Genomic DNA, 11769 nt, shown 5'->3' with positions numbered 1-11769 from the left:
AATGGAATGTACAGAAGTATACAAAAGGTTTTTGTAATTTATAATTTATTCACATAAATTATTCAATAATTTATACATTTTAAATAGTAAAGATATTTATATTTAAGGATTTTCTGAATAAAATTAATTACGCAAACCGTGGTGGTTTTATATTATAAAATGCATAATATATTGTGCACATGTATAAAAAATGTACATTATTATCACATTTTACACATTTAATTACTAAAGATTTCCCTCATTATAAAATAAAATGTATATGATATAAAAGTTAAAATCTAGAAGTATACAAAGGAATTTGCTAATATATTTATCCACATAAATTAAGCAATAAGAAGTTAAAATAGTAACAGTACAATACTATACTTACTTTACTATAAAAACAGTAAAGATAATATAAAAAAAGCATTTCTGTATAAAGTTATTCTGTAATCAAACTGAAAATAAAATAAACTGAAAATTTATATTATAAAATGCATAATATATTACGCAATATACACATGTAAAATTTACATTATTACATTTTACACATTAAATGATTAATTAAAGATTTCCCCCATTACAAAATAAAATGTATATGATATATAAAAAGTCAAATATACAAAAAAAATAAGTAAAGATATTTATATATAAGGAGTTTTTGAATAATATTAATCTGTAATCAAATTTAAAATTTTATTAAAATTTATTAAAATTTTTTTAAAAATTATTAAATTAAGCAGGTTTTATATTATAAAATGCATAATATATTATGCAATATACATGTATAAAAAATAATTACATATTGTTACTATTACATTTTGCACATTAAATGATTAATTACTGAAGATTTCCCCATTAGAAAATAAAATGTATATGAAATTTAAAAAGTAAAATCTAGAAGCACACAAAAAATATATATGTTTTCCACATAAATTAAGATAACATTTAAAAGGTTTTATGTAATAAAATGTATAACATATTATGTAATGTGTGTGTGTATATATATATTGACATTGTTATTATCACATTTAACACATTAAATTATTAATTATTAAAGATTTCCCCATTATAAAATAAAATGTATATGATATTAAAAAAGTAAAATCTACAAGTATACAAAAAAAAAAAAAAAGATTTTGGTAATATATTCATAATTTAGCCACATAAATTTTGCAATAATCCATAAAGTTAAAACGCTAAAGATAATATAAAAACAAAAAATGACTTTCTGAATAAAGTTAATCTGTAATCAAACTGAAAATTACATTGAAAAGTAGGTTTTCTATTATAAAATGCATTTTATGCAATGTATTTATATATAAAATCTCCCAACCTAATCGGCATAACTCCACTACCCTCTTATGCTTGTTTAACGATTAATTTTTACATTTCCAGTTCAGAGATTTATTTAATTCAGACCTTTAATTCCTTTGCCTTTTGGTTTAATGCATAGTTTATGTGAATAAATTATAAATACATTGCAAAAATATATGTTTTATTTTATTCACGTGTATTTTTAATCAAACACTACTTTAGAATTACAAAAGATGAAAAATCAATTATTATTATGATCTTCTTGTTATTTGAAGAATCTCTCTCTCTTTGAGGCGTGGTTTATGTCATCACGTGATGTGAGTGACAGCTCAGTCGAAATTCTCCAGTCGGTTTCCGTTAGATGAGAAGGAGATGGTCCGAGTTTGTGTTTTACAGATGAGCAGTCCGTTGTGTCCGTGATGGATGAGAGTCGACAAAACAAGACGGGAGACTGCTAGAATAATGCTTCAACTGCCTTAACGTGTTTCACAATGGCCATCAGGGAACTGAAAGTTTGTCTGCTCGGGGTGAGTGTTGAGATTCCTCCGTCTGCGGCTTCATTCGCTTCAGGATCCGTCGACACACAAACAGACTGACTGGAACTCGGATTATTTCTGATTCCTTTTCTCAAAATCAGCACGTAGAGGCGTTTTACCGTTACGAAGTTCCTCTTTCAGTTATGTAAAGCATCGTAGTTTGTTAAGACAAATAATTTCGGCTGTTTTACGAGAGAGTTGGAGCTGAAGCTGGACGTGTTTTCGCATAAATTCATTCTTTAGGAATGTTTGCGGCCATGACGTCACCGCCGGCTGGATATTGACTGTGTTCGAAATGGAATTCTACAGCACTGCGCACTTGCGCACTATATACTGCATTTTGCATACTAAAAAAAACTCAATTCATTAGCTATGCATGGAAGAGCACACTACCATACCGCTCTTACTGCGTCTGCACTATGTATACTGTGCGCAGCATGCAGAATACCCTAGCTGTAACCAACTGTGATTTAAAGGTCTTTATGACTTACTGAAAGAATTATGCAAAATTGGATTTAAAATGCATTCCAAGATGATAACCAGATGGTAAAGGTGATGTGACGAGTTCATTTGACAACAATGCAGCATGCTAAAGTTTAAAACACTTACTCGGTGGAAACTGAGGGTCAGGTTAAGTGCATTGTGGGATACATTATTCTGCGCAGTATGTCATCCTGGTATTTTATACATACGGAAAAGTGTACAATGTGTCTTTTTTATTTTTTTCCCCACATCTAATCTAGTTCTATAGTAATCTGTAGTTATTTGTCAGACAGCAAAACTCGTTTAGACATAGATAAGTCATATATTTGATATTTCATGCTTTTTTTTGTTTTTTCTTTCTAATCACAGGACACCGGCGTGGGGAAATCAAGTATTGTGTGTCGATTCGTTCAGGATCACTTTGACCACAACATTAGTCCAACGATAGGGTAGGTGCATCTGTTTACTAAACGCTTGACAATAGTTACACATTTACACATAACGGGTGAAGAAATCACATCCGTCATCTCCTGTGGAGGAGGAAGAATGTGTGTCTAAATATTGCTTCATGAGTCAAAGCAGTAGTTTAGTACAGCTGATTCAGTGTCGGTTCGGTAGTTTCCTCTCAGTTTTGTTTACATCAGCACATGCTGATTTTTCTCGGATGGGTTACTCATTACACTTGGACAGCGGATTATTTTTAGCTCTTTGTTTTGCACAATTTGTACTTACACAGAAACTGTTGCAAAATACTGTCTTTTTTCATATTGTAGACATGTATACTGTGTTGTATTTTTTCTTTTTGAATGAAATTGTAATTCCAAATTACATGACAAAAATTGTAGTTAGTAACGTAATTCATTACATTACACAATTTAGGTCATGTAATCAGACTACTTTCAGATTACTTTTAGATTACTTTTGATCTAATTTATTCCATTTAAGTAGAATAATCTTGTACCATACTGATATAAAAGAAAAAAAAAAAAAGACTATGAACAATAATTCAAAAATTTGAGTTCATGAATATGTGCATTTTAATGGATTTAAAAGACAGAAGCCTTCTAAAGACATAAAAAAATACGTTGATAAATAGCCTAATTCAAATAAAAATGCATGTATTCATCAGTTGTTGATGCAGTATTCAAATATTTATTAAACCTGGAATGATTTTGGTAAATCCAGTGGTTAAATGCCATGTCGTCACCTGACTAAGAGTGGTCTTTGTGTGAATGTCTACAAAACTGGAAGACTTTCTGAATGTAAATAAGCAGTAGGCTATTTTAGAAAGGAAATTTTAGAAGATGAAAAAGAGGAATTAAGGAGAATCCATAAATTATGAATGTTTAATTGCTATTGTGTAAATAATATGTAATCATGCAATCCATAAAAAAGTAACTGTGATCAGGTTTAGAGTATTTTAAAATAAAAATATCAAAAAAATTAAAATATTTTAAAAAGGACTTTTTAAAATTTTTTTTAAATATACCATCAGTTATATCAGTTATACAGTTACACAAGTTATACCATAACATATATATATATAATTTTTTAATCACATAAATGCATATTAATAAAATCATGAATCTTTTTAAAAAGGTATATGTGTGTGTATGTGTGTGTGTATAAATAGTGTATACATGTATAATAATTTTATATATATGAATGTTTTTGAAAATTAGCAAATTAGGAATTATTTTTAAATGTAAAATTTTCACACACACACACATATATATATATATATATATATATATATATATATAAAATTTATTATTATTATTTTTTTTTTATCAAACTGTATGTTTATCATAATAATATAATCTGTTTTTCAGTGCATCTTTTTTAACTAAGACCGTCCCCTGTGGAAATGAACTTCACAAATTTCTGATCTGGGACACGGCAGGGCAAGAACGGGTGAGAATGTTTATTTTGTTTTATTTATTTAGAAATTGGGGTTTAGATGTATGAATGTTTAATTCTTTTACTTATTTCTGTGTTTATTTGTTTTTGTTTCACCCAAGACACTCTTTTTCTTCCTTAATGTGCTGCATGAACCATTGTATATTTGAAGATTTTTGAGCAGATTTGTGCATCCACTTCTATCTCATGCAACCTGAACAGAGCCTGTTAGCAAATAACACACACTCCATCTCATGATTCCATAGCATTCCGCTTCTGTTTTCCGCCCACACATACAAGTTTAACACGTTCGGATTCCTGTCAGTGTTTCTGTGCCTTTTAATTCCCAACCTAATACTTCACACATAAAGGAAAATGCTGCCATTGCATTTTAAACATCTTGTGAATGAGTAAATGATGACACAAGTTTATTTTCGGATGAACTCCCCTTTAACGCAATATTAAAGCATGCATGACAGTTCTGAATCAAAACTCTGTCTCACATTTGACATCAGAGTTGTTATTTAGAGAATTCACATTTTATTTCCAACACACACACAGGGAGTTCAGAGTTCACGGTTAGGTGTGACTCATTGGGTGTGGTGGAAATCTGTGTGTGAGTTTGAGTGCTGGCGTGACTTTGTGTTCACGTCTGTATGTTCAATATTAGTGTCTGTTCGGATCGCTTGGAAAATATGCGTCTCCTTTTGAACTTGACGTCATCTTCTCTACAGTACATCTCCTGTATCTGTCTGAACTCAAAAGCCATCCCACTATGCTTTATTAAAACATTAAAGCCACAGTAACTACATGTTTGTTTGTTTGTTTTTTTTCTAAGAAAATGAGTGGTGTTTTCCATGTGCAAAACTTGTCAGAAATCACTAACCCCAAGTATGAACAATATTAATAGTGATGCTTGCCTTATTCAAAATATAGACCATTTTTAATCTTTAAAAGCTCCCAACATTGACAAAGTGTGTTATTTTATTTTATTTTTTTTTTTGCAGTTTCATTCGTTGGCTCCCATGTATTACAGGGGCTCGGCAGCGGCCGTCATTGTTTATGACATCACAAAACTCGTAAGTTGCATTCTAGTGGTTTGTGCAATTAATTTTCAAGTTGTTTCTATTTAAAAAGCAAGTTTAACTGTGTTTTAGGTGCAATGCACTGAAATTTGCCATTTTGATTAACTCATTTGATGTTTATTTGTTTATAATTGTGGAAAAAATCAAGAATTTTTGAAAGAAACATTACAAATGAATTATTATTTATATTTCAGTTGTTTCTCAGACATCAATGAGTTTAAATGGAGATTACAAAAGTCAGAGATATCAATATGAACATTTCTCTTCAAATTTATCCAAGATCGAATGATCTAAGCTGCTATCTTCAGTTTTATAGGACTGAACTCTTACTGGATGACAATTATTGATTCATTGGTATCTATTTCATTTTAGCTCCTGAGGAATTCCAGGAGAAGAAAAGTTGATATTTAATTGAAATGTATGGAAGACCAGCCTCTTATTTGAAGCTACATGTGTTTTGTGATGTGGTTTTTTTTGTTGTTGTTTTTTTCCGCAGGATTCTTTCCAGACGTTAAAGAAGTGGGTGAAGGAGCTGAAGGAACATGGGCCGGAGGATATAGTCGTGGCCATAGCAGGAAATAAAACCGATCTGGGTGATATTAGGTTCATGAAACCCTCTTACTCTTTCTGATAATGTATTATATTTTCATAAGTTGCTTTGCAAAACCTGCAGCCGCTCAGCTTATATTTTCATATTTCTTATGTCTTACGTGATCATTTCACTTCAAGTCAATGTGAAATCAAAAATGCAGATGAAATAGATAAAATCAAGTCCTGCCTGAAGTTTTTCTTGTTTTGCTTTACATAGTGGAAGTAAGGTGGTTTGCGATTGCTGTTTCACTTTAGTTGTGATTATTAGAGTTTATTTTGAGCTTCTGAGAAACTGAGACTCATTATATCTTAATGGCAGTAAGCTGCGCCTTCAGTTATAGCTTTGCTGAGATGGTGCTGCTGTTAATTAAGACATTTCCATTTAGACATTTTTAATCATGCTTAATCAGTTTTCCCTCGTAATTTTCCCAACTGTCGGTCTTTGCGTCTGTATAATTACTTGACATAAACGAGCAGGCAGTCCAGTGCTTGTTTACCACAAAGCCCTCTGATGTTTGTTTCGGTCCTGTCCTCAGTTGATCACGCTCCTAAGGCTAAGCAAACACTCGATGATGTTTGTGAGTGAGCTGATTGTTTACCCATTTTCTATTTGTTTTTTTTTTTAGGGAAGTTCCAACTAAAGAGGCGAAAGACTTTGCTGAGTCCATTGCAGCCATATTTATGGAGACCAGTGCCAGAAATGCAGTAAACATAGAGGAGCTGTTTCAGAAAATCAGTAAGTATCACTAAAGCTAGACAAGTGTCCATGCTACACATGGCACACCGTAGCAAACCTGAAACATACAGCTTATAGAGGTTGCTAGTGTTTTTGTTACTGTAGCATCTTCTCCCTCATTCTCGCTCATTTTTAAGCATTCTCAAATCAGTATAGAAGCTTATTTCTCACAAATTAAAAGTTTACATCTCACAGTTTCCCTGGATTTTTGAACACCTGCCCTGACCGCATGCACATGCAGAGTTCAGATAAAAAAAAAATATATATATATATATATATATATATATATATATATATATATATATATATATATATATACAAACTCGCAATTGTAAGATATAAACTCCAGTTTCTGAGGAAAAACACCAGAATTGTGACATAAAAAGTAATTATTAGGTTTTTTATATTTTTATTTTGTGGCTTTTACAGGGTGTGCTTTACAGTGATTTTACCAGGGTTAAGGGGTTGTTAGACACACTATAAAGTAGGAACCATTTTAATTGTGATTTAAAAGAATAAATAAATAAGTAAATAAATAAATAAATAAAATATGTAATAATTGAGTTTTTTATATTTTTATTTTGTGGCTTTTACAGGGTATCCTTTACAGTTATTTTACCAGGGTTAAGGGGTTGTTAGACACGCTATGAAGCATGAACCATTTTAATTGTGATAAAATAAATAAATATAAATAAATAAATATGTCATAATTGTTTTTTTTTTATATTCTTTTTTGTGACTTTTACAGGGTGTGCTTTACAGTGATTTTAGTAGGGTTAAGGGGTTGTTAGAAGCAGAAACCATTTTAATTGTGATAAAAATAAATAAATAAAAAGTAAATAAAATATATATTATGTATAATATATATTATAAAACAAATTCATAAATGAATTAATTAGTTATATACTATATTATATACTATATACTGTAGTATATATATTATATTATAAAATATATTGCTTTTATAAAATCGTGGGTACAAAACCCACTAATGCTCAATAATGATTTAGTCATTTAGTAAGATTTCCTTACCTTTAAGTACACTAATATTTTTATTCAGCAACAACACATTCATTTTGACAGTAAATACATTTATAATGTTACAAAATATTTCTGTAAAAAAAAAAAATGCTGTTCTTTTACATTTTTTTCATTAAAGAATCCTGAAAAAATGTAATGATAAATGTGTTAAAAGATTTCTAAGGGGTCATGTGACACTGAAAATTGAGTAATGATGCTGAAAAGCTGATAGCTTTGCATCACAGAAATAAATTACATTTTAAAAAATATTAAAAAAGAAATCCGTTTTTTTAAAAATGGAATATTATTTAACAATATTATTGTTTTTACTCTATTTTTGATCAAATAAATGCAGACTTGACTTTTGCATGATAGTGTACATTTATTAATAATGAAACAAAATAAAATAATCCTCCCATTAATTAGTCAGTGATGATGGCAGAGCTAACTTTAAATTGATTTAAGTAATCTTCAGGTTGTTTTGAAAAATTGCATTGAATTACGTCAACACACTTGTGTTTGTCATGGCATTGCATTAGATAAAATGCAGTGACATGCACACACTGTGTTTTCTAACCGGCTGTGGCGTAATTGTTCATGTTCACACATCTGTGTAGGTCGACAGATCCCTCCGCTGGAGAACACAGACGCTGACAGCCACGACTCCTTTAAACTTACACGACAGCCGCCTCCCTCCAGCAAGCGCTGCTGTTAGACATCCGTCCGCAAGTCACTACAAACACCCTGTGGTATTTCACCCATGTGATGCATAGATTAGGATCACTGAACACACAAATCAATGTGTGTTAATGTAGGAGTCTATTAACCTGATGTGGATACAGTTCACATGACTGATATAACATAATTACAGTAGGAAACATAGCAATTCTGCAGCTGAACCATTTTGTACCATTTAGAATGTTTTGTGAATATTGCAATGATGCTGAGCAATTTTGAGACGTGAGTTATCACAACTTGGAATAATTTTCATATCAAGTCTTTTTTAAATGCAGTATTGTGACAAATAGAAATGCAAGTAGTTAGCACAAAGTTTACGCAAACATAAGTGCCTTAGAAAAGCCATTTTTATGTGACATCGCTGTTTTGATCGTTTTAAAAGGTTGTTTCTAATCTGGCTTTATTTGACCACTTGACATAGGAGATATGATGAAGCCTAGGTGAAAGATAAGGATTTGCAAATGTGTTGGTTACCCTTTGTATTACAGTGTTCATTGTATTATGCATTTTCATACCACTATTGCTTAATACTAATAAACCACATGTTTAATATGTCATTTTTGTAAAGCTGTGTGTAATTGCACATAGTAATTGTTTTTATTTTAGTAATCCATTATATGGACACTGTAAAATAAAGTGTTACCAATTTGTTCATCCTAAAAATAAATAATGGTTATAATTGTGGTTATTAATGAATTCAGTGAAAAACATCAAGGTAATGTAGAATAATTACCTTGGTTTAATAAAAATATGAGGAAATCAGCCACCAGGGGGCACAATTGGTTTTAAAGTGAATATAAATTTTGTAAACTCTTCTGCAAACCTCTGGTTACCTGTTGCTGTCAATGTTGAAGTGTCAACTGGCCTAAAATGCTAAGGTTTGGGGTTTTCAATTGATTTTGAAACTGAGAAAATTCAGTTCATCTGTTAAACAGGTACTCTTGTTGTCTGATAACTAAATTTATAAGTAAACAAACCATTACCAGATAATTTGCCCAAAAAGTTTAAACACTGTGATTCTGTGGCACTATTTAAGCATTTGTTCATGTTTGCTTACACGGTGGTGTGAGTTTGGGACAGGGATCGTGCCGATGGTTGGGTCATTATTTTTGCAATTCCATTTGGTGACACTAGTGCTTCAGAAATTGCACACTTCACCTTTAAGGCTAAAAGCATAAAAGCAGGGTAATTGTGCGCTCTTACATAACCAGCCTGCCTTGGTGTGGTCAGTAGTTTGTCAATTTTGTTGTCAGAATTATCTCTTCTGTCAGTCACAGCTGGCAAAATCACACGTATCACATGCACCGCTGGTTCTTCTAGAGATTTTGTTTTTTGATCGTAAAACATCACATGCAATTTAACATTTAATATGAGTATATCTATATAATTATATCTGTTTTCTAATTTAGAAAGACTAGAAGCTAGTGTGAATTCACATAGATGCCTTAACCTAGCAAATTCGGAGCAGAACTGGATGAAATCTGGTGATAATGTTGTTTCAGTTAAACCTTTTGTAAATAACTTTATACTTGTACTTTTAAACCTACTGTTTGTTAGTTAACTTAATGTTTCCTTTATGTGACGTCGTGACAGTGGTATCAAAAACAGTTTGGACGAGATGTCATCAATAAACCACAAATGCAGTATGCAGATGTTTGCTTAAAATTTGATTGCATATTTTCTTCATATTAAATTGAAAATGTAATTGTTTTGGAAGATAAAACCCCCAATATTTAGCTCAGTGGTCCTATCTAAAGGTTACAGTACGATTAGTTTGATAAATCTCAAAGGAGCAATTTAGCACACAGGCAGCTACCCCTGTCCAATTTCTTTATTTCTTCTTCAAACGAAGTACAGGTCTAAATTTTTCAGCACTGTTACTGTATCTCAGTAGTAGTCTTTCCAGAGCAAAATATCTGATTCAATTAACTTTCTTTTTCTGTGTGGTGTTTGGAACTGGTACCATTTGAACATTTTAATAGTGTTGACAACCGTTTTGACTGTGGATTCTTGTTAAAAACAACATGAACCAGCATTTACAAAACACGTCAGTCAAAAGTTTGGACACACTTGACTGAACTGATCTTTTGCACTTAATTAGTTTTGCAGATAAATATTAACTGTGCCTATTTTATTTTATATGTATATGTGTATATTCATGCATATACACTACTAATCACAATTTGGGGTCCATAAGATTATTCTTTTTTATGTTTTTGATGGAAGCCCATCAAGGCTGCATGTATTTAATCAATAGTACGTTACAAAACTGGTAATATTGTGAAACATTATTACATACACAGCTGAATATGCTGATTTGCTGCATAAGAAATAGTTCTTATTTATTTTTGTGGAAACTGACTCTTTAATGAATAGAAAAGTTCAAAATAACAGCATTTATTTGAAACATTTGCAACATTATAAATGTCTTTATTGACCCCATTGATCAATTTAATGCATCATTGCTGAATATTTCTTTACAATTAACTGAAATCTTCTTGACCTCAGACATTTGAACAGTAGTGTATATATAAATATGTGTGTTTGTTTGTTTATTTATTTATCTATTTTGATGAATTGGACAAAGCAATAAAGGAAGAGGATCAAGTGTAGAGCACACACAGCGATGCCATAGAAGAACCATTTTTGGTTCCACAAAGAACCATTCAGTCAAAGGTTCTTTAAAGAACCATCTCTTTCTTACCTTTTTATAATCTGAAGAACCTTCTTCCGCCACAAAGAATCTTTTGTAAAACAGAAAGGTTATTCAATTGTTTAAGGTTCTTTATGAAACTGTTTAGAGAGAAAAAGATTCTTCAATGGCATCGTGAAGCACCTTTATTTTTAATAGTGTGCTTGAATATATCATGAACGTGGACTTTTCTGCAGCTTTCTACAGGTACATCATTTAAGGTTTCTTTAATGCGAGTGGTATTCAAATCACACCAGTGGTGTACCTCAGGGTTCAGTGCTTGGTCCTCTTCTCTTCACAATTTCCACACACATCACTGGGTTCGAGGCACATGATTTTTTTATGTATCACTGCTGCACTGACAACACACAGCTCTGCTTCATTTTTCAGCACGTTGCTATATGGTTGCTAGGGTGTTTTGAGTGGTTGCTAGTTGGTTGCTTACTGACCCAAGTCAAAGTCTATATGAAATTCTGGTGTCTAGATATGGCTCAGCTCCCTCCTTAAAAGCTTATGGCATTTTTCCTGTTTTATCATCCGCCACCTGGAAATGGTAAGTCCAAAACTCAGAAAAGCAATTGCACACCTCAATTTGAGGTATTATGCTTTTAGCACAAATTGTTTGGCACAAAACAAACAAGAAACAGGAAAGATGTTAGGCTTAGTAAGTGCCACTAATTAAGACTCTTCTTT

General features: G+C 31.4%; 1 protein-coding gene across 1 annotated transcript; it reads left to right on the top strand.

Annotated features, from left to right (window-relative positions):
- The first annotated feature begins 1626 nt into the window (after positions 1-1626).
- rab31 (RAB31, member RAS oncogene family) lies at positions 1627-10034 on the top strand. Its single transcript, XM_051128267.1, has 7 exons — positions 1627-1823; positions 2685-2764; positions 4148-4229; positions 5222-5293; positions 5796-5902; positions 6517-6626; positions 8264-10034. Exons 1-7 carry the CDS (start codon positions 1788-1790, stop codon positions 8359-8361), a joined length of 585 nt encoding a protein of 194 aa, XP_050984224.1. The 5' UTR covers positions 1627-1787; the 3' UTR covers positions 8362-10034.
- Positions 10035-11769: the final 1735 nt, after the last annotated feature.

The sequence above is a fragment of the Labeo rohita genome, chromosome 2, assembly GCF_022985175.1.
Source record: "Labeo rohita strain BAU-BD-2019 chromosome 2, IGBB_LRoh.1.0, whole genome shotgun sequence".
NCBI lineage: Eukaryota > Metazoa > Chordata > Actinopteri > Cypriniformes > Cyprinidae > Labeo > Labeo rohita.
Note: the sequence above shows the minus strand (reverse complement) of the source record. Positions and strands in the feature narration are given on the sequence as shown.